Source organism: Hydra vulgaris, chromosome 08, assembly GCF_038396675.1.
Source record: "Hydra vulgaris chromosome 08, alternate assembly HydraT2T_AEP".
NCBI lineage: Eukaryota > Metazoa > Cnidaria > Hydrozoa > Anthoathecata > Hydridae > Hydra > Hydra vulgaris.
This window is the reverse complement of record NC_088927.1, coordinates 41,277,521-41,300,884: the sequence shown is the minus strand read 5'-3', so window position 1 is coordinate 41,300,884 and position 23,364 is coordinate 41,277,521. Positions and strand designations below refer to the sequence as shown.

The window sequence follows — 23,364 nt, the reverse complement described above, 5'->3', positions numbered from 1 at the left end:
ACTTTATCTTCAACGATACCAGTAACAAATCCATTAAGAGATGAGTGGCTTCTTTTCTGCCACGCTCCGTCTATTTTTATACGCTGTTGTGTTGGACCATCTGAAGAATCTTGAAGATCGTCTGCAGCTTTTTTCATGCTTTTTAAAGCTGCCTCATTATATGCATTATATATCTCATTTGAAATTAGGTTATCAAAAGCGTTTTTGGCTAAACCATATATGTTCATGCATTGAGTAAATGTGTTTAAACTTGAATGACCTCGACCAATTTCTCGAAAAGCAATCACCGCTCTTGCATTTGCTTCAAATATATTTCTTCCAGTGGTATTACTGCTATTCTTTACACATTCTTTAGATGAGTAAACTGTTAGACTCCATTGGTCACAAGATCTCCATTTGAACTCGAGATTATGTGAAAATCCCATTCTTTTTTGTGTGTTATCAAATAACTCAATGGTTAGCATATGACATTTTGGACAAGCTATTTCCAAAAAAATATTTTCGAGAACAGAAAAGTTAATAAGCATGTTATAGTCATACATATCACGACACTCCAATTGATTGTAAATACCCATATTTAATTTTTTTGCACTAGAACACATGCTTATTGTATTTAAACAGTGTGTTTTGGCAGAAAGATCAATTTTTTCCTGTTTCCTAAACCGATTGGGAGGAGCCTTTCTTTTAACTTTTCTTGCATTAGATTGCTTATTTCCATTGGCCATTGTTATATATTTATGTCTAAAAGAGTTAGAAGTAATAAAAAATACAAATAAGTCATTACACCTCATATACATTCATAAAAATCAAATAAATAATATATTTTATGTTGCATACACCACAAGACATTACGTTTGATACGGAGTTGAGGATTATCTGAGGAGATAAACCCAAGATATTGAAATTACAAATGAAGAAAAACGTGAAAAACAACAATGCGAAAAAAAACCTTAAATACCACTATATAAAAATGAAAAAAAAAAAAACTTTATATAAATTGAACATATAAGATTTATACACCATTTTAAAGAGGATAAAATTCTGCTCATGAAAAAGGTTTTTTTTTTTTTTGTTTTGAAAAAATCAAGATTTATTTCTTGGGCAACCACATTAACCAATTCTAACCTTTTAAAAACTCATATTTAAGTGTATTAATTTATTGAGGAACGAGTATTGAAAATTAAACATTTGCAATAGAGAATCAAATTGGAAGTAGCAATGATGACAGTCGGGAACTTAATGAAGTTCTATAAAATAGTATTAGGAGTTTCACATCAAAAAAACATGACTAATAGAGTTCTTTTAAATCTGCTTCTCTTTTTTCCAATCTCTACAGATATATCTTAGTAACCTGCTACAATAAATAAGCGGAATAGTTTTCAATACTGAAACGATTGATTTCTCTTTTTTTTTTATATCAAAATCCATATTAGTCGAGAAAAATAATGCAGTTTATATGCATAAAAAGTTTTATTTTATGCATAAAAAAAACATTTGATGACTTGTGAATCAGTATAAAATAAAATAATCGATGCGTCTCTATTTACTATCATATCTTCTCTTTTAGCGACGCATAGTGCAACAATGAGTTAGATCTTGCTGATTTATAACTTTTTCAATATTTAACGCCATCTTTTTTTTACTTTAGCGCTTTGAACAATAAAATAATAATATGAAAATCTTTTTTTTAAAAATAGTTGGGCTGATAAATACAACAGCTCAACTATTAACAGTTTAAGGCTAAAAACAAAAAAATATCTAAAATATTGAAAATTTTCATTGTCTCCGAAAATAAAATATAGATTTTTATAAAAAATAAATCAAAACTCCTCAACTCAACAGAGCGTTAAATTTATTAAGATTATTAGGTAAAATTAAACAATAGAAATAAAATCTTACTAACGCACCTTTTTATATTTAAAGGTAAGCTTGTGGACCAGTAAAAAAACATAAAAAAAAAATTTTAGACACAAAGCAAAGATAGTATAAATAAAATATATTGTAAAATAAATAAATTTGCTGAAGCAAAAAATCAATACATTTAAATCAAACTCTTTGAATCTCAAAGAGCCGAACGTCGGTGTCGTACCATATGGGCGGATCAATGTTTCTATAGAAAAAACATCAAATTAATTTATTATTACATTCAAAGTGTTGACAAATTCAAATAAAGACTAAGAATCTAACAGCATTCATTGTAAGGACAATCGTATGATGCAGAACGCTACTTTAACTTATTTATTCGATTTTGAAATTAAAAAAAAATGTAACGTAGTCATTCCTTACCTGATAATTATTGGGTAAAGGAATGACCCTCATTACGATAATTTCATTACAGATGCAATGAAATTATTATAACTCACCATATTTTAGACTAAACTTACCTAAAAGCAAAGTGCCAGAAGCAATAAACTTTACATTTTTGTAAAAAAAAAACATTTTAATTTGGGCCCGCTGAATCAATAACAATAGCCCTGAATTCTAAAATCGCTTTTAGAGATTTTCTGAACACCGAAATTATTATACAGTGAAAAATTATTTAATTAAAAAAAAAATTAACACAATGCACAATGAGAATTAACACAATGTACAATGAGAATTAACACAATGCACAATGAGAATTAACACAATCTACAATGAGAATTAACACAATGCACAATGAGAATTAACACAATGTACAATGAGAATTAACACAATGTACAATGAGAATTAACACAATGTACAATGAGAATTAACACAATGTACAATGAGAATAAACGACGGAAAAAAAAGCCACAATAAAAATTTAAAAAGTTTAAGAATGAAAAATAAAAATTTAAAAGTTTTTATTGTAAAATTTGCTAAGTTATAGAAAAAATCAATTTAAAAAAAATCGGTGGATTATTTTAAAAAGTTTATTACTTGTGACGTTACTTTGCAACTTCCTTTACATTCTTTTTAACTTTTCCTTTCCACTTATGACAGTAATAATAAAGGTATTGTAAACGAATCTTATTGAAGCACGTTGAAAACATATCGAAAAAAAATCAGTATTGTTACATTTTTTAGAAGCAAAATTTTGGAGAGAGTTAAGCATGGTTTAGCTTGCAAAAAAAAACTGCAAAAAAAATCTGCAAAAAAATTGAAACTACTGAGTTAAATTAACTATTAACGCCTCTTACCGTAAGTAGATGATTCCCCACATATATGTTCGAAACCAAAGTTGTGTACCACTATTTGCCTGGTATCATAAGATGAGTTGTAAGACAAAAGAAATCATTTTTGTAAATAAAATTTCAAATTTAAAAAATTGACATTAAGTTTAAAACTTAAAACGACTAAATTTAAAAATATACCTGGTATTTTCTAATCAATATTGGATGTGGAACCGGTAGCAATCCAACTAAGGTTCCATGTTGCAAAAACTTAATGATTTCTGATTCGTCGGTAAGCCCTCTTTAAAATAAAATCAATGTTTTTAATATTCCGAATTTAAAGGAATTCGTACAAAATAAAATTGGTATAATTTATATGTTATAGTAGTAACTTTATTTTATGAAATTTTTCTCACAAATAACACATTTTATCTCTTAAGTAGTAATATTTAACTCGAGTATCTTAAAATAATAAAAATAACAGTAAAAAAATAAAAAAAAGTTCATTTATATAAATTATTACATTTCTGAAGTAATAAAACAATGGTGAAAACATCCATTAAAAACTTAACAATTTAACAATCATGCTAAAAAAACTCAAAGCAAAAAAACAAGACAATTAAAAAATGTTTTTAAAGACCTTGCTATGGTAAAAAAATCATTGCTTTTTATCTATTTTTCCCCACAGTTTTTGAAGATAAGACAACATTAACGTTTTTTATTCATTTCTTCCTAATTTTTGCTCAATAACTTAACGATTTTTAAAACAGCAATAACTATTTTTATGAAGATTTAGTTTAGGTTTAAATAGAGTTAACAAAACGGCAAACTTTTTTTTTCAACTTTAGGTTTGAAGATAAAATATAGATTAATGCTAACTTTTAAATATTCGGTATATAGATGTAATATGGAAGATGTACTAGTATTCGGCATATAAAGGTAATATGGAAGATGTACTAGTATTCGGCATATAGATGTAATATGGAAGATGTACTAGTATTTGGCATATAAATGTAATATGGAAGATCTACTAGTATTCGGCATATAAATGTAATATGGAAGATGTACTAGTATTCGGCATATAATTGTAATATGGAAGATGTACTAGTATTCAAAATATCCAGTGAATACTAAATACTGATTTTTATTGAAATCTGTTATTCGATAAAGCATTGGTAAACTTGAATTATTAACTTTTTTAGCATTCCAAACATTTTAAATATTTTGATTAAAAATCAATACAAAACAAGAACGATGAACAAATTCTTAAAATAAATGACAATTATTCAAAAATATCAACTTTTTTGCTCCAGTTGAAAAAATCTGGAAATAGCAGATAAACAGCAATGAAGAAAAAAAATTGTGAGGAATGTTGAATTTTTTATTCATAACAGAAAAATAAATTCTAAGAAAGCTGAAAGCATAATAAATTTTATTTGCTTTTGAAATATCATAAGAGCAAACAAAATATACAACTATTTTATTTGCTCTCATGATGTGTTAATTATTACCAAAATAACTAATATGGTTGAAAATTGAAAATAAAACATCTTTATGAAGTGCAGACTAAATCAGAAGAATAAGTAGGCTATACAACAAAAACATATTTAAAAATGCATCCATCAAAATAAGTTGCACTAAATGCCTCAATCAGTAGTATAAATAACGTTCCTTCATCAAAAAAAAATAGCACCTTTAATTGCATCTATTATATCAATACATCTTTAGAAACTGTTGATGTTGAATATCTTGCTAGAGTAAAAAAAAAAAATTTAATATTCCACCACAAAAATAGAAATTTAAAACATAACAAATTTAAGAGTTTTGAAATCAGCAAGAGTTTGCAAACAACAATTAGATCATGGTATAGAAAATCACAGAAAATGCACCAAAACTATGAAGAAATTCATTAAAAACAAAATGGTACTTTGCTTTTTGATGGAAAGAAATTGAACAAGAAAGAAATCTATGTTGTTGTATTAAAAAATCAGAACTTCAAATTTGGTTAGCTGCAATAACTCTAATTGATAAAAAAACCATTAACAATATTTAAGAAAATAACTGAGGTATTGAACAAGTACAAAATAAGTCTTAGGCATTTAAAAGAAAAAATTCTTGGAGGAACACGTCGATGATTGGATTTAAGGTAATTTTAACTTCCCATCTTTAAATAGCAAATAGAACAATGAGTATCAAAGTATTAGTATGGGACCAAAAGAATCATTTATCAACTGTGTTAAGGAACCTTACTTAATTCAATGTTTTAAAACCATTATTTCAACTATAAGCAAATGATTTTAGAAATCTTGATTTATTCTTGATGGCAAACTCATTTCGAAGTTTAACTCAAATCAAGCCTTTAGAGGTCATCAAATTTATGATTTTAACTTTAATACCATGCAACATGATGCACAATTTTTCAATGTATACCAAAAGTCAAATAAAATCAACTTTAGAAATAATCAAAAATTTCTATAGATGGATGCAAAACTTAAGCACGAAACAATTTTAAAAATAAAAATTAAATACAAAGTAAAAAAAAAAAAGAAAAAAAAATCAAAAAGATTGCACAATCATAATAACCTGAAACAAATTTACAAATTAATTAATATTAAACAAATTTACAAACAAATTTACAAATAAATTAATAGTAAACTTAAAGCATGGGATCACTAGCCATATGATCACTAATTACTGATAATAACAAGTTGATAACAACTTATTACTGATAATAATAAATGACCACATAAGGCCACCTATTACCAATAATAACAAGTTGTTTAATTACAACCAGGTTATAGTTAACCATTTGATTCTTCTGTTTTGTATTTACAAATGAAAATCTTGAGGATATTCCATTATGTGAAAGTGTAACAAATACAGTTTGTCTGAACCCATTTTAAAATGAATTAGTATAGCAAACCGATGCTAAATTTAATTTAAATAAATCCAGAAAGCGATGAAATTCACCCATTTGTCTTTAATAATTGTGCTGGATGTCTTAGCCAGCCATTGGGCATTATTTTCAATCACTCACGCAAATCAAATACACTACAAGAACTTTGGCTAGAAGCAAACATTACAGTTATTTAAAAAAAGAAGTCGCTTAAAAGCTGATAACATATGACAACATACAAATTTTGTAAACTTTAACTGTTTTCAAGCTAATGGAAAGAACTGCCAGAGATACAATAATGGAGAAGATATAGATACGATGGAAAAGCATCTTATTGACAACAATTTAATAAATGAAGACCAAAATGGCTTTATAAAAGCAAAAAGCTGCATTACAAACTTTCTAGAAACTTTAGATATGCTAACTGATCTTAAAGAAAGAGCCATCTACCTCGTTTCTATGTTTTACAGTAAGACCTTTGTATCAAATTTTTTTTTTGCTGACCTTTTCAAGTTGGCAAAAAAAAACATCCTCTAAAAGATTGAGGTCGGCAAATTATTGCCGACCTCATTCTTTTAGAATGAGGTCTTTAATTTGGAATCAAATGTTATGAAGGAATTATTATTTAGATGCAATACATTTTTGAATATCAGAAAACAAAGAGTAGTTCTTGGGAAATATATATCAGAATGGGAGACAGTGAAAAGTAGAGTACCACAAGGACCAGTCCTTAACTTTATGTAATTCCATTAATGATTTAATAAAGAATTTGAATAACAGAGCAAAATTATATGCAGCAGATGACCCAAAAGCGAGAAAAAAAATAAATTCACATTAAATTGTTTTTCATTATCTCTTGACTAAAATAAGCAACAAATGACTAAAATAAGCTTTAATAGCAATAAATACAAAATAATGCAGAAAAATGCATGTAGACCATGATAACCCAAAAATCAAATACACACTCAAATGCAACACTGCTGAATTAAGAACCATTATAAAAGAGTTGAAAGAGACATCATTGAATAGAGACATCATTGATATATTTCAAATGTTTAAAATGGTAACATCATAATGAGGCCATTGTTAACAAAGTTTATAGTAAATTAAGATTATTAAAACACACGTTCACCTATCTCAATGAAAAAAAAAATGAAATTTTTATACACAGTACTTGTGCAACCTCATTTAGAATATGCATTTCAAATATGCAACCCACACTAGGCTAAAGATATTATTCTTATAAAAAGAGTCTAACAATTAGCAACTAAAATTTGATACAAAAAAAAAGAAGATAAAACTTCTAAAATTATTTGATAGAAGATTACAAGGTTATCTAATTCAAATGTTTAGATCACAAAACAGCGACAAGATCACATAAACTGACATAAAGAACCTAAAAATGTCTACGAGTGAGTTTCTTACAGTTTGTCTTCTAAATTTAAACATAATCAGAAAGAATCTTAATTTAAACATAATCAGAAAGTAAGAAGAAAAATAGTAAGAAACTTTCATTTTTCAGATATAATTTCTTCACATTGTTGTAGATGCTTAGAATATACCTGATCAAGACTTAGTGCCCATTTTTATAATAAAGGCAATTATGAAAAATTGTCCTACAGTTTAAAAAAAAACAAGAAAATACACACAACTTTAAAAAAATATTAGAATAGAGACAATAAATAAACTACAACACAATAAAGCAGCATTTGTGTCTAACAAGCAGTTAAAGTCATGCAAAAAAAAACAACTACAAAAGAGATGAGAAAATTAATTTAAAGTTATTTAATTTAATAAACAAATGATAGTATTGTATTACATCATTCAACTGTTATCATTGAATTGTGTTTCTGATTTGTACATACACATAATTTCATCTAATTATATTAAACCTTAAAGTTTTAAAAATAGTATAAATATTTCCAGGGAAGTGGGAAAATGGTGGAGGGAGGGTTGAGTTTGAAATTGAAAAACTAAAAATATATCTTTCAGTTTTGTGATAACAAAACTGAACTTTAAAAGCTATGGGTCTATAAGGGAGGGAATAGTGAATATATATATATAAATATGTGTGTGTGTGTGTGTGTGTGTGTGTGTGTGTGTGTGTGTGTGTGTGTGTGTGTGTATGTGTGTGTCTGTATGCATGTATATAAATCCTCTTAAAAGTTAAATCTATTACTTACTTATCTATACATATCTTTTCTACTTGAGGTACAAGAACTTGCAACAGTCGCATTATGGTCTGTAGGGGAAGTTTTTGCTTCCATGAATATACCTTTAAAATCAATAAAAATTAACAAAGCTGTTTTTAACATTTTACATTTATACTTATATAATACAAAGTAAAATATCCTAGTTTGAACCAGTCTGTACACTAGTATCTAAAATCACTAAACATAATAGACACCATATTCAATGCCATGGAGCTATGGTGAACTACTTTTACTTATCTTTATTTTTAAAAATCTTCATATATAATATTCATTATCTTCATTACATAACAAAAAATTGTTTTCAAATAAAAATTTATAAAGATAAATTTGTAATTTAAGTGAGTAAAAATATCATATTTTTTTCTTAATATTAAGATTTTAAACATAAAATATTTTTCTACATAACTAATAAATTTCAAACATAAGTATGATCTTTTTCTACATTAATAATAATGATCTTTTTCTACATTAGCAACTGATACATTTCATCAAGGAATCGGAGGCAAGGTTTAAAAATTGGCTTTGACTCCATGCTCAATTAAAATTTTTGGGTTTAACTCCAGCTCCGTAGCAACTCCGTAGCATCTCTAGGTAAAATAAATCAAATATATATATAATATATATCAGGTTTAAGTGAGGAATGCAGATCACTTAATATAAACTTAAGTGCAGAAAATAGCTTCTTTACACTTGCTTTAGAGGCTGTCATACAAATAAGTATTCAGCACACCTCTGTATCATTTTTGGGTATTCTTCAATTCCCTCAAAAACTGATTTAATAATTAAGCATTCCACTTCTTCCATAACTTTACAGTCATCCATGACACTTGTATCAAAAGTATTTTTATATAAAAAAAATAATTTTGATCTTCTCCTTTTTTCTTTTTTATCAAACTTTTTTTGAAACTTGTCTTCTCTGTCGGAATTAGATTCATCTAAAACTGAACAATGTGGCGTAGATGATTTAGCTGTATTTCTCATTTCTTATATCTTGACTTACAATTATATTTTTGGCATCTCTTTTATAAGATTTTTCTGCAATTGCTTGTTGGCCTTGTTTTGTTTGTATTATCTAGTTCTTTTCTAACAGTATTCTGTATACACATCCTGAATAGCTTTATCACATCCTGAATAGCTTTATGTAGAAAATTTCAACACCTGAATCTTCATTTAAAAGTGTGATTTTCCCTATTTTTTAAAAGTAATTTATCATATGCAGCAATATGAACCACCAATATGACCTATTACAAAACCAATTATTATAACCAATATCTTAAGTATTTTCTAAAAAAATACTAAGGCTTTTTTGAATGTAAAAAATTTTTTACCATATACATCATCTCAAGTATACTTTTTAAAAAATTTTTGTAACGTTTTGTAAAATAAAATTTTTGTAAGATTGCCTTTGGCTTTACATTTGTTTTAAAAATACAGAGAGATAATACAAAATATAAGCACCAAAATATTCTACTCGCCAAGTTGAGTGTTTAAAAAAAAATATATAAAATAGTTTAATAAACTAATGGTTGTATTCAACTCCACTCCTTACTTGAGAAAGATATTTTTTCTTTTTAATAAGCTTTTGGATCAAAAATCACAGCAAAAAAAAACAACAACATGAAAACTAGTAAAAGCTTAATAAAGAAGTTAGCAGAGACACTTTTGACATTTAAAGAAAGTTAAATAGGAGAAAAGAGCAGAGAAAAAACATCATCATCAATAACTTTAAAGTCTTGTTTTAAGCTCTTGCTATTGATGCTTATTCTACTCCACCAGCTGATCTACCGTCTCCAAGATAACAAAACTAATCAACACATTATCTTTCTTTAATCTTCATATTTATCCCCGACCCCTTTTGCTTCCATACACAATTAAGGTATAAAAAATCTTTTAAAAACTTGAAATCGAATAAGTAACTTAATAAAGTAACAACATCAAAAAATGATGTAGACAAAGTATTAACATCTTTTCTCTTAGTTTAAGCCTGATATAACTTTGCAGTTGTAAGTCAAAATTTTTCCAAGGCCATGGAATCACTTCTACAGTGAAGAATAATGTATTTTTTCCTTATAATTTTTTTTCCTTTAACTATTTAATTATGGTAAATAAAAGCATTTTTTAGTTGCAATAAACAAACTAACTCTGATAAAACTAATTTCAGAATTTCGATAAGTTAACATAGAGATGAATTTCTATCATATATAAAAGTTTAAAGATACGAATTAGATTTTATTTTATACAGTAATTTATCTTAAGAGAATTTTGAAACTTTTTGAAACAATAATTATTAATAACAATATAAAGTGTACTCTAAATTAAAATATTTTTTTGAATTACACAACATTAAAGTGCTCAGGGTGTTCAATGTTAAAAAAAAAAGAGTAAACATTATTACTCACCCAATCTACCGTAGGCACAAATACTCCTTTCTCTGTTTGTCTTAAGTTTTTTTCTCTGTTTGCAGTAACATCATACACACCTTCACCTTGACTTGATTCTGGCATGGTAATTTGCTCAGAAGAATTTGGATTTTGAACTAAATTCAAACATATTTTTTAAAAAAAGTGGTAATAAAAGGGTGACTTACGAGGAAGTTGCAAAATTAAAAAATTGAAATAAACAAAAAATATGTTCAAAACACTAAGAATAAAGTTATAAGTGTACTTTAGCAATATTTGGTCTATTTTGGTAATAGTTGGTCTATTTATTGCTTTAACTGAATCATTTTGTTAACTTTTGCCACTAAATACAAGTTATTTAAATAACGCTGTGGTTATCAAACAAAATAGTAAGATACACTTTCAATAGACACTATGGCAGTTGTTATAATTCTGCAGCTATCTATGCTTAAAAGTTTTGCATTCTGATGGTTTTTTAAAAACCAAAAAAATCTAAAAAATTGAAAAAAAATTTCCACTAACATATACTGAATGTGGACTTGAAGCACCTTCAATAGGTATACAACACTTTGATTTTTTCACCATCAGCTTGGACTTAACATACTCTTTCATCCATAAACATATTCAAGAGTACTAGTCTGATTGTTAGAAGCCATGAATTTGATTTATTTTCTCACTAAAGGACTTTTGGATGGTTCTACCAATATGACATATTTATTTTAAACCTCTTGCATTTTTTGTTAAGCAAGCTAAAATATAGTTAAGATTATTGTTTCAATAATCAGAAATCAAAGGCAACAAATTTAGTTCAGATTTTGAAGAAAAATCAAACTTTGCCTTTATTAGTTTTGTAAGACTTGTTTATTTTTGCAACGCAATTTTTTTGTTTTTGATGCATAATTTAATAACTCTGGAGGTTATTTAATAGAAACTGCTATTATTGTTTTGGTTGGATCAGATTTCAGATTATAAAAAATCTTGAGATGTGTGATCTTACTTGTCATTATTTTTACATAACTTACTATTTTTTTTTTGAGCTACTAGTTTTTAAGAGTTCAGCCATGTAACGAGAAGTAACGAGAGTTCGACCATGTAGAGTGTAAAAATGCAGATGACAGGTATTAGCATGTAGAGTGTGTCGAAAACATTTTTTTTTTGAAATTTTAATAGAGCAGAAAAGTTGTTAATTGCGCCAAGTTTTTTAAAATTTTTTTGATGTCTTTAGTTGGTGCCAAGTGTTTTTTTTTTTTTAAAAAAAAAACTTTTTCTGTTATTTATTGCAAAAAAAAAAAAAAAATTCTATGCATATATTAGATTATTGACAGAGTTCAGTTAAAAATGTTTACAACTTTGAAGAAAATATTTCAATGTCTTCAGCTGCCGCTAGAGGACTCAGTTTTTACAAAAAAAAACAACTATTTCTCTCAAGAATAAATAGCAGGTTCCAATTTTAATTTAAAATAAATTAATTTTAATTATGTTAATGATGCTCTTATTTGTTGTCACTCATATAATGGAATAAATCTAATAAAAATGTTACATTCCAAACATTCTGTGACCAATGGTCACAGCAGTGATTATTAACATTAATATATGTAAAATAGAATTTTTAACTTTATTAGTTGTTAAGTCACCACCAATTAATTAACAATTACCATTTATGTCACTTATTACCACCACCATCAGTATTATTTGCCATTATTTGCTTTGGACCAGATCATTTATATCATTTATTTACTAAATATTCAGACAAATAGCAGTAAATAGCATTACCATTAATTATGTATTACTGCCATTAGCATTAACTATGTATCACTGTATTATTTAAAGCACAGCTTATAACTTATGAGTTCTCATTTACTTTTATTGTTTATCAATAAAATAAATTGAGAAAAAAAGAAAGTTTTGGCAAAACTGTCTCCTGCTGCAAAAAGAAAGCTGACAAGTCGTAGCTTTAGTTCACCAGCAGACTTTAGCGAAAATGTCTTGCCAACATACAAACATGTTATGTTAAGTTATTTTTCCTCAATGCAGAAAATGAGAGTGGAAAGTGGTAAAAAACAATTTTTTTTCTAAATGCGAAAAAGTAAAAAGGGTAAGAGAGAGAGAACATAATCTTCTCAGCAAGCAGAGATTTTTTTTTTTGTTATTCACCTCCTCAAGGCCGAGAAGGCCACTGCAGATGAGGAGGCTACTTAATAGTGGTTATAACCCTCTCTCAACTCTATATTTCCGAAACACGAACCTTGAGGAACAAGGCCGCTGCGCGGAGAAACAAGTTTAACAAAATTTATGCAAATTATGTATATGGATGGTATCGATATTAAAACTACTTTTAAGCTGCAGCACAAATAAGTACGAAAAAACAGAGTAAAAAGTCCTTTACTGTCTAACCCATCGACAAGGTGTTGTACTATTACAGGCATTGGAGTTCAAGCAATATCATTAATTGACTTTCAGAATTCAAGTTTTCATTCTCCATCTCCACATTCTGACTGATGGCTTCTTAGTTGAAATAGCTGATTATTTAGACACAGCTAAAGACCACAAACAAAAACAGAACAGAAAAGATAAAACTGAACAAATAAGATCACCCTTACTATCTTCATCACAAGTCTGCATTAGAATAAGTATTTCAAGCAGAGGTGCTGCATTTATATCATGTGCAGTGCTTGAAGATATGAACATAATTTCAAAAGGAGACCAATCTAAAGTAATTGATAAAAATAAAGCTCAAAGAAAACAAAAGAAAAAAAGACTTGAAATGCAACATTTAGACCAGGAAAATATTCTAATGCTAGAAAGTTTGTAAGAGCATGTAGTTTTGTACAAGGGTCAAAGTATCAAAGTATCAAAGTGACTGCATCAGGACACGGATACAGCATTAAAACAAGTATAAGCACATTTTTAACTCAAAACTATACTGATACATCCAAATTATTTGCTATGGGTTGTGACAAAACAGTTGTCAATACCGGATTTCTAAATGGTGCTTTTACTTTATTTAAATTAGAACAGGGTGTCCACTTGCTGAAAAAACTTTTTTGAGCATTAATGGTTTATTGATGCTCAAAAAATTCATTTCACAGTTCTGGCCATTAATATTTACTTGATATATGCACGGCAGTATTTACAGGTTATTATCCATCTGGTTTGCCTAACAAAAATCCTGGAAAACTTAACCATGTCAGGTGGGTGACCACTGCAAACAGAACTTTGCTGTATTAAGTTGGATTTAGTGAACCATTAAACAAAAGAAATTGTTGAATTCGTTATTTAAATCACGCAGCAAAGATGCTACATATATAGCTAGCCATTAATTTATCCAGGTATGCCAGTAGTGGCATAAAAACTATCATCAACCAGTGATACAAACAAATACTTTTTTTACCCATCAAGCTTTGTGCTATGATATCAGATACTCAACCACATGTGAGAAAATTAGCATTACAAAAAATAACCTATGAAAGATAACCTATGAAAGAAATAAACTATAAAAATAACCTATGAAAGAAATAAACCTATGAAAGAAACGAAGTTCAAAAGTTCTCCAAAAATCTAATAGAACTTTTAACAAATATGTTGCAGATGTGCAGCACTTTTCATGCCATACTCAAGGAGTAGAGATGAATTAATCTTGTAACTGAGGCTTTAGATCAAGTTTGGGGTTCAGTTAGTAGAGATGGCTTCATTCGTGCAAGAATTTGTAGCAAAAAATAATACCTGTATTCAATACAATAACACAGTTTCGGACAGAGACAAATGAATAAGATAATTGAACTTTGTTATAACTAAAGTTTAAACATAAAGAAACTTTTCCTTTTTAATAAAATTTTGATTGTATATTATGGACTGCAGAGCTTGTTTGGCAAAAACTTATGAAACACTTTTTCTTAAAAACCTTCGAGCAGCAACTAAAATAGTTTCGTACAAATTGTAAACATTTCTAACTGATCATTTTCTAATAAATTCATTTCTAACTGATCATTTGACAAACATTTTGAACTGATCATTGTGTAACATTTAAACTCTTTTGTAAATCTAGTGCATGCATAGAATATGTTATTTTGTTTTGTAAAAAATCTCAGAAAACATTTGAACCCTGATAACAACTGAAGACTTCAAAAGCTTTTAAAAAAGTTTGAGACAATTACTACTTATATCATTATGCAACTTCTACGCTCTATTACAATTTGAAATTCAAAAAAATTTTTTTTTTTCCGATAACCCCTAATTGTGTAGTATAAAAATGCAGATTATAGGTATCAACATGCAGAGAATTAGTATTTTAAGAAAAAAAGGTAGAAGTAGAAAAGCTTAGAGTGAGTGCACTACAAATGACAATCTGTACAAGTTTAGATACAACAAAATATCAAGATTGAGAACATGAGAGAAAAGACATTATGAAGAATACTCAATCTGTGCAAATTTGGGTACAAGGATACTAAACTGATGATAATGGTAATCCTAACAACTCATTAAGATTTAAGGAAAATCAAAAGCTTTAAGGTCTTGTTATATAATATAAAATTAAAACAAAATGATTTATTGTTTTTTAAAATTTACTTAGAATCTTTTAATGTCAGTATTGTTAAGTGCAGTACTTTTTAAACTGTTATAGTCAAATTTGCTAAAACATATTACAACTTATGTAACAATCATGTTAATTGTAGAATAATCTAATGTAAAAAGAAAAAAATATATAATGTGATTATGTAATAATGTAAAAATAAATTAATTTTTACCAGTTCTGGTTGTTGTTGGAATGTTTTCTAATCTAGGTTGCCTGAAATTTCTAAAAAAAAAAAAGAAACAACTAATGATAAACAATAAATAAGTTTATTATCAAAACATCATTAACATTTTTTTTACTTTCAAGATCCTGTGATTTATCTAAAAAGATTTTTTCCTACTTTTCTCCGTTGTTTTTTTAAAAACCTTTACTTAAACCGATAGCTCCAAGCTCAGGAAACATTACATGAGGCCACTTTTTGAAGCAGCCTCATGTAATGTTTGAGGCTAGGGGTTAAACCTTTAGTTTAACCCTTAGCTGATAACTCCAAATTCAAGAAACATTGAAGGAGGCCACTTTTTGAAGAAATCGCTGAGAAGAGACTTCTCTGCAAGTTCTAACCAAAAGAATTCCATCAAATAAAAGTTTTGTTGCATCATTATTGAAATTTGTTTGTTATGGTAACTGTTATGCATTGTAATTATTGATTGTTTTTTTTCCTAGCATATAGTTATAATAGTATGCAATGATTTTATTTTAAATGGCGGACACAAAAAGAAAGAAATAATTAAAGTTTGGTAACTTTAATTATTTCTTTCTAAAAATAGTTTCTATTCACAAAAAATAAATAACTACCAAAATAACTATAGAGCTAAACGACTTGTCCCCAGGCTCTTCATAAGCAACAAAAAAGTTTAAAAAAACATCTTATTAATATTACAATTTTATATTAAACATCCTATTAAGCTCTACATTCTCATGATTTATATGGTCCATGCCAATAATTCATGATCTAAATGATCCATGGCCACACAACTACTACATAAAATTTGCAACTAAATAGAGGACCGGCACAAAGTTCCTAAATATAAGCAAACTTGAATTCTTAACCTTAAAAAGCTATTATAATCTTTATATGCTCACATAAAGCCTTATAATCAATATACACCTACTTATAACCATTTTTGTTCATACAAAAATACTTTAGCATAAGCTCAAAAAAATACTTATGACCTGAAAAATTATTTATAAAAGCATTATGTCAAACAAAACAATTATTCAGTTGAGCACCCACAAAAAATCCACTTTACACTCAGGTAACTAATGTCAATGAAGATCAACTTATCCTGACAACAGGTAACTGATCTTCTGCACTGACTTTGCACTATTACTTTATGCAAATTAACTTTAATTAACAATTAAAAACAATAGCCATTTTATTAACACGTGCCTAAATATTACATTTAACTTATATTTTAACTTTCAATTATTATGTATTTTTACCCTTCTTCTGATGATACAGAATCTGTGTCTTTTCTATCTATAGTTTTTCCAGGCTTTTTTACAGTAGAAGGATCAGTTGGGAGGTTAGCCATCTGATGAAATACGTTGCGTTTGCGAATGATTGCATATACCATGTGAGCATTTCCTAATTTTTTTAAAAAAAAATTCCTAATTTAAATAAAAAATCTGTGCTACAACAAATACAAATATTATAGATAACTAGTCATTATCCCAGATAGTGGTCACACTTCAACTATTTAAAATAATCATAAACAAAAAATTACCATTTACCATAATCAAAAACAAAAAATAACTTCACTGTTAACCATTTATATATTTTAATGCTTCAGTCATTAATAATTAATGCTCTGACTCACCATCAAACTGGTATTGAATAATGTTATTAAATGTTTCCAGAAGAAAAAATACTAAGTGGTGATTGGTTGAATTTGCAAACAAAAACCATGGAGTTGAAAAAGCCTAAACCAAAACAAATTAAAAAATGGTATCTTGAAAAATATAAAGTTTAACAAGAAAGCAATTTTTACAGAATCAAAATTCTGCTCTTCAGCACTGTTACTTCACTGTTTATATTATTTAAAAAAAAATCAAATATAATGCAGCCTGCGAAATTCAGTTCGAAATTTGGCAATGATGATGCGAACCTATTTTTGCTTTACCACAGCTTACAATTGCTGACCAAAATTGTCATGCAAAAATAAATATATGAAAAAAAGTGCAATATTCATTATAACTTCATTATTTATTTATTGTAATTACTTGCTTTTTCAAGTTTGACAAATTTAAACTAAAAAAAAAATCGTTATTTTTCAATTAATTTTTTTGTTTTTTCTCAAATTTATTCAAGCATAGCAAGGTTATTTATTCATTTAAAAGTTAATAAAATTTACTTTTCAAATGTTTGTTGTTCTCACGCTTTTTTACTTGAAGTTTTAGCGCGATTATTATTTTATTATTCTTTTAAAATCTAATATTAATTTATTATATTTGTTAAAACCATTTATTTACATATATACGATTTTTTTAAATATTATTTAAGATCAGAAAGTCGATTAAGTTTAATAGTCTGGGTACTAACTACATTAAACATGTGTTAATTAAAAATAAACTTTTTTTATTCAAGTTTTTTATTAAGGTTTTGATTAAATCCATTTAAAATAAGAAACGCGACGGTGTTACACAAAGCAAACTTAATAATTGCCTGGAAACATGGCTAATAAATAAGAAAAAACAACTATATTTAGCATTATCTTTTTTTAGATTTCTTTTTTTTCCTTCCATGTTATTTTTAAAGGGTCAGATCATTTATTTACATTAAGTTACAAGGTTATACTATGCTACAATTTCAAAGAGTGTTTTTTTATTAAATATGGAAAACAAGTACTGTAGGACAAATAAACTCATATTTCGCTATAGAGGTTAGAACAACCAGATGTAAACTGTAAACAGATGTAAACTGTCTTATCATTTTTTAAAACAATTTGCAGTTAATAAAATCTTTCCCTAAAGCACATAAACTAAATTTTTATTTCTAAACGACATTCTTTCTATAATCTAAAAAACCAATAAAAATGTAATAAACTATGATTTTTGTTGTTGTTAAAAAACAACAACAAAACTAAATAATCACTAATTCATAGATTTGCTATATTCTTACATAAATAATTGCTACATTCATTAAAATATTATTGTCTAAAGCTATGCTTCTATAAAGCAATGCTTTTATAATCTATTAATCATTACTCCTTTCTTAACAGAAAGCAAAAATTCCAAATAAGTTTTTTGCCGACCTGACATCAGCTTAGTACGGCACTCTTGGCTGACCTGAAATTCTTTGAACTTTGTAGGCTATTTAATGATATGAAATGCGCTAAAGCAATTAATGAAAGCTTAAAAAAAACTAAAGAAAACAAGAACTTGCCTGCAGCAAGCTGCTTTTTCATTTGAGATAACATTAAGGTATGGAGAAACCATGTCTATTTAAACCTGATTCAGGTGCCGAATAAGGAGGTCTTGCAAAAATATTAGTGATCTGTCCTTAAGCCTAGTCCAAAAAAAATGACGCACAGTAAAACCATTTAAAAATATTTTTGTAATTTCTTAAAGAATTAATTCAACTTCAGGAGTAGTGATTTGTTTTCACACAGGATGGTGCACTCTGTTACACAGCTAAACTCATCCAGACATGGCTGTCAGAGAATATTTCTTACTATACCACAGAAATCTGACCTGCTAGTTCTCCAGATTAAAACCTTCTGTATTTTTCTATTTAGGCCATATCTTGTAAACAACAACATCCAAATGATAAAGTCCTGAAGACTTCCATTACCTGGGCCTAGTCCAACATGTCAGCTAAGTATATCTGGAAAACCTGTACCAAGTTTCGCCCTTGAAATGAGACTGTGATCAAAGCTAATGGTGTTTATATTAATTAGAATTATCTATTACTAAATTATGAACATATTTTCAACAAAGAAGTTTTTAATTAATTAATATGTTTACATTTGTATAATTTAACATTCAGGAAATTTCTAGAATTTTTTGGAAATTTTAGGAAGAATTCTTCCCACATCACAAGTTAGTCATTTAAGACTTTTGCACATTGAAGATTGCTCTCCTGCAGTCAGGAACATTTCAATTTCAAACATTTTTTATAAAATTAGAAATAAAGCAAAAACCATTTATAACAAAATTTCATTGGCAAACAGATTGTAACTGCACTTTTTTTCCTACTCATTTGATATGTTTCACATTATGTATTTGTTTATTTTCAATGTTTTTATTTCGATTTGTTTCTTTACTCTTGAGTTAACTTTATTTTATGTTTAAATTAATTCGGTTTTTTGTTGACTTTATTTCATATATAGTCAAACCAATAATTTTGTTTAAAAGCATGCATATATTTCTCATCTGCATTTTTAACACAATAAACTTATAATACACAACAATAATAAGGAATAGTTATAGCTGTTTGAAAAAAGTGTTTGATTTCATTTTTTTATATTTTACATAATATTACTTTATTAAAAAAGTTTATTTTTAGCAAACGCCAAATTAAATTTCCTAATTTTTCAATTTGAAAAAGAAACAGTTTTAAACTTAAAGTTTGGCACCCATGTTGAAATTACATCATGTGAGAAGTTTTTAAAGTAAAAAATATCAACATATTTAACATTTTTTTTTTTACCAAAAATGTATACTTTGCACAGGCTTTATTTTGTCCACTTAAACTGACTTACACATGTGTGTTTGAAGTATATATATATATATATATATATATATATATATATATATATATATATATATATATATATATATATATATATATATATATATATATATATATATATATATATGTAAACATATATGTATATATATATATATATAACATATATGTATATATGTATATATGTATATATATATATATATATATATATATATATATAACATATATGTATATATATATATGTCTGTATATAGATATATATATATATATATATATATAGACACACACACACACACACACACACACACACACACACACACACATCAGTGTGTGTGTGTGTGTGTATATATATATATATAAAGTTTGAATAAATTTGCATGATTGGTAGCTTGATGGCTAATATTTTATGGTCAACATGTTCCCATAAATAATAAGGACATCTAATCTCAAATAACTCAGTTAACTGGGATAAAAACTTCAAAACACAAACTTTAGTCTTTTAAAAAAAATTCTTGAACTGGTTTGCCTGTGTGTTTGGGATTTTTCTCCTAATGATTTTTATTCATCCACGAGTCATTTTATCCTTTGCATGGGGTAACACAATGATTTTACATATTTGTATTTACATTTTTGTATATTTCTTGATATAGTTCCATTATATCTATGAAGCGGATCAACACCGTCCTGACGAAAACATCCCAAAAACATTACATTACTTCCTTCATGTTTTATGGAAAGCAGATGAGATTTAGGATCATATTTTGAACCTATATGATGTCAAAGAAACTTGATTTTATCTGATCAGAACTGCATAAATTTGCTTTTATCACTATAATGAATCTTTAACCAATGTGACCTCAACCGTGACCGCAACCACTTATAAACGAAGCTTTTTAATCTCTTAATACTCTCAAAATAATCATAATAATCTCAAAATACTCTTTGGAATTCCAAAGAGTATTTTGCAATAGCAATAAACTAGCATTTTTTTGGGGAAAAATGTGAAAAGCGTCAGAATGTCCACAAACTTTTGAACTATTTAAAAATCATTAATTTTTAAATCAATTAAAGTACATTACCCCCCCCCCCCCTAGTCACTTACTGGTGTGGGTGAGGGGTGTTTGGAATGGCACCAATCAAAGGAGGGGGGGGGGGCAACTAACTTTTAGTAATTCAATTAACTTTCGTTAATCCTCTTTTAAGACCATAACATTGTATATTTGCAGGAAAATCTGTCACAAATTTTTGATAGTCACTATCAAAATTCGAATCTTATGGTAAAAGCTTGAAAAAATGCAATAAAGATCTAATGGTCTTAACTTTATAATCATTAGAAAATGAATCATATATGTTTCATGTTAGAAAACAAATGTTTGTGTCTTTGTAAGTTGGTTGACCCCCTTTCTCTTTGATTGGTGCCACCCCAAACACCCCTCATCCTCACCTTAATGAGCGAGTGAGTGTGTGTGTGTGTGTGGGGGGGTGGGGGGTGGGAAGGTGTGGAGGGGGTACAGACCACATACAGACCACTGACTACCTATAATAAAACAGAATTTAAAGAAATAATGGTTTTATTTTGAAATTAGTTTAGATATTCAGATATTAAGTATCTAAATATCTGAATTCATTTAGAGACCTTCATTTGAACCATAATGAAGGTCACTAAAAAGTAACTGCCCCCTTTATTTGTGCCCCTATCTACTATAAAGGCCAGATCAAGGAGAAGACAACCAACCATATCTTACTTTTATCAAGAAATGACTTATAATTAGTTGCACCCTTCATATGGCCCGTTGGCAGGTTAGAGGGGCACTGGTTTCTAGCAAGACATTCAATCGTTGATAATTAAAAAATAGGGTTATTTAAAAGTGCTTGCATTTTTGGTGTGGATTTGACAAGTTTATAATGTTTGCATTTTCAGTTAGTTGAGTCTAATGGTCTTATATGCTGTTATTCTTAGATCAAAACAAAGTGTTAGAAAAATTTACAAGCATCTCAAAGTGGCTGAATATTGGACTTTTAAGGCAAATGGACATTTAACTTTTAGATATATTTGAGTTCTAAAGTGCAACGAGGTCCCTATATTTTGCTCATTTATTGCAGACAGTAGTAGCTAATCAGAAAACTTATCTTTAAAGACTTGTGGATAAATAGAATAATGCTACAGTTAGTTTTATTTTGGCACGTTATAGCAATTTTAGGATTTTTTCCAAAGTTGATGAGGTCGTAATTTTTTTCTAATTTAACACAAGTTAATAAAAACCACTTTTAAAGAAGAGAACTATCCATAAAATATAAAAAATGAGACACTTGTTGAAAGTGATAAAAAAGTTATACAGCTCTAAAGTAGTCTGTTTTGACCATTTGTAAATTAAGGGAGGGGGGCACTGTGTCATATTTCTAAGGCTATAATTTCTGAACCGTTGTACTTTGAAGTCTGAAATTTCAAATTTAACCTATATACATAATGCACAAAACAATATGTAAAAATCAGGAAAATCAGAGATGGTGACCCACAGATCATTGGTTGAAATATAATGATTTAACACAACAGTAAACATTAAAACCTTTTAATTGGTAAATAATATGTTAGATTATTTAGTGAAGTAAGTGTTGAAATATTAGTTAAATTCAAATTTGAATGCTATATATATATATATATATATATATATACATACATATATATATATACACATACATATACAACCCTTGGAATTAGGGTCGGCATTCGGCAATGCCAACCTAATATGTACAATGACAACATATATGTATGTATACATATATAGATAATATATATACATATATATATAATACATATATATATATATATATATATATATATATATATATATATATATATATATATATATATATATATATATATATATATATATATATATATATATATATATATAAATATATACATATATATATATATATATATAACACAGGCCAACAAAAAATTTTTTTTTTCTGGTGCCGAGCAAACAATTTGTTTTTTGTATAGCATTTCTCATTTGATTTCAAATATTCAACTCTTTTTTTACCATCACGTCAAGTTGTAAAGATATTTAGGTTCAAATCTTAAGTATTTAGGGTAAAGTCCCTAATATTGTCGAAAAAAAAGTTATTCAAAAGTATGTTAACCTGGGTCTCAAAAGAAGCGTATTTTCATAGAGATTTTAGAAAACATAAATATTTTTCCTTAAAATTTATAGACAAAAAAATTATGTAAAAAAATGCTAAAGACTCTTAAAAAAATTTCAACAGAATGTTATTTAGCAATTATACAAAAAATACTTATTTTTATTACAAATGAATAACATTTTAAAAATCTCTATGAAAATATGCTTCTTTTGAGACCCAGGTTGACATACTTTTGAATAATTTTTTTTCCGACAATATTAGGGACTTTACCCTAAATACTTAAGATTTGAACCTAAATATCTTTACAACTTG

The 23,364-nt window shown here is 27.4% G+C and overlaps 1 protein-coding gene across 1 annotated transcript in view; it reads right to left on the bottom strand.

Moving 5' to 3' along the window:
* Positions 1 to 1,981: 1,981 nt before the first annotated feature.
* LOC100205269 (protein HID1) overlaps positions 1,982 to 23,364 on the bottom strand; it is a 79,334-nt gene continuing 57,951 nt past the window's right edge. The window contains exons 21-28 of the mRNA XM_065803730.1: positions 17,036 to 17,138; positions 16,659 to 16,803; positions 15,388 to 15,437; positions 10,643 to 10,779; positions 8,214 to 8,305; positions 3,336 to 3,435; positions 3,162 to 3,220; positions 1,982 to 2,110 (exon numbers count right to left, since the gene is read on the bottom strand). Of these exons, the coding sequence (XP_065659802.1) occupies positions 2,047 to 2,110; positions 3,162 to 3,220; positions 3,336 to 3,435; positions 8,214 to 8,305; positions 10,643 to 10,779; positions 15,388 to 15,437; positions 16,659 to 16,803; positions 17,036 to 17,138 (750 nt within the window). The 3' untranslated portion in view covers positions 1,982 to 2,046. The remainder of the gene's footprint in view (positions 2,111 to 3,161; positions 3,221 to 3,335; positions 3,436 to 8,213; positions 8,306 to 10,642; positions 10,780 to 15,387; positions 15,438 to 16,658; positions 16,804 to 17,035; positions 17,139 to 23,364) is intronic.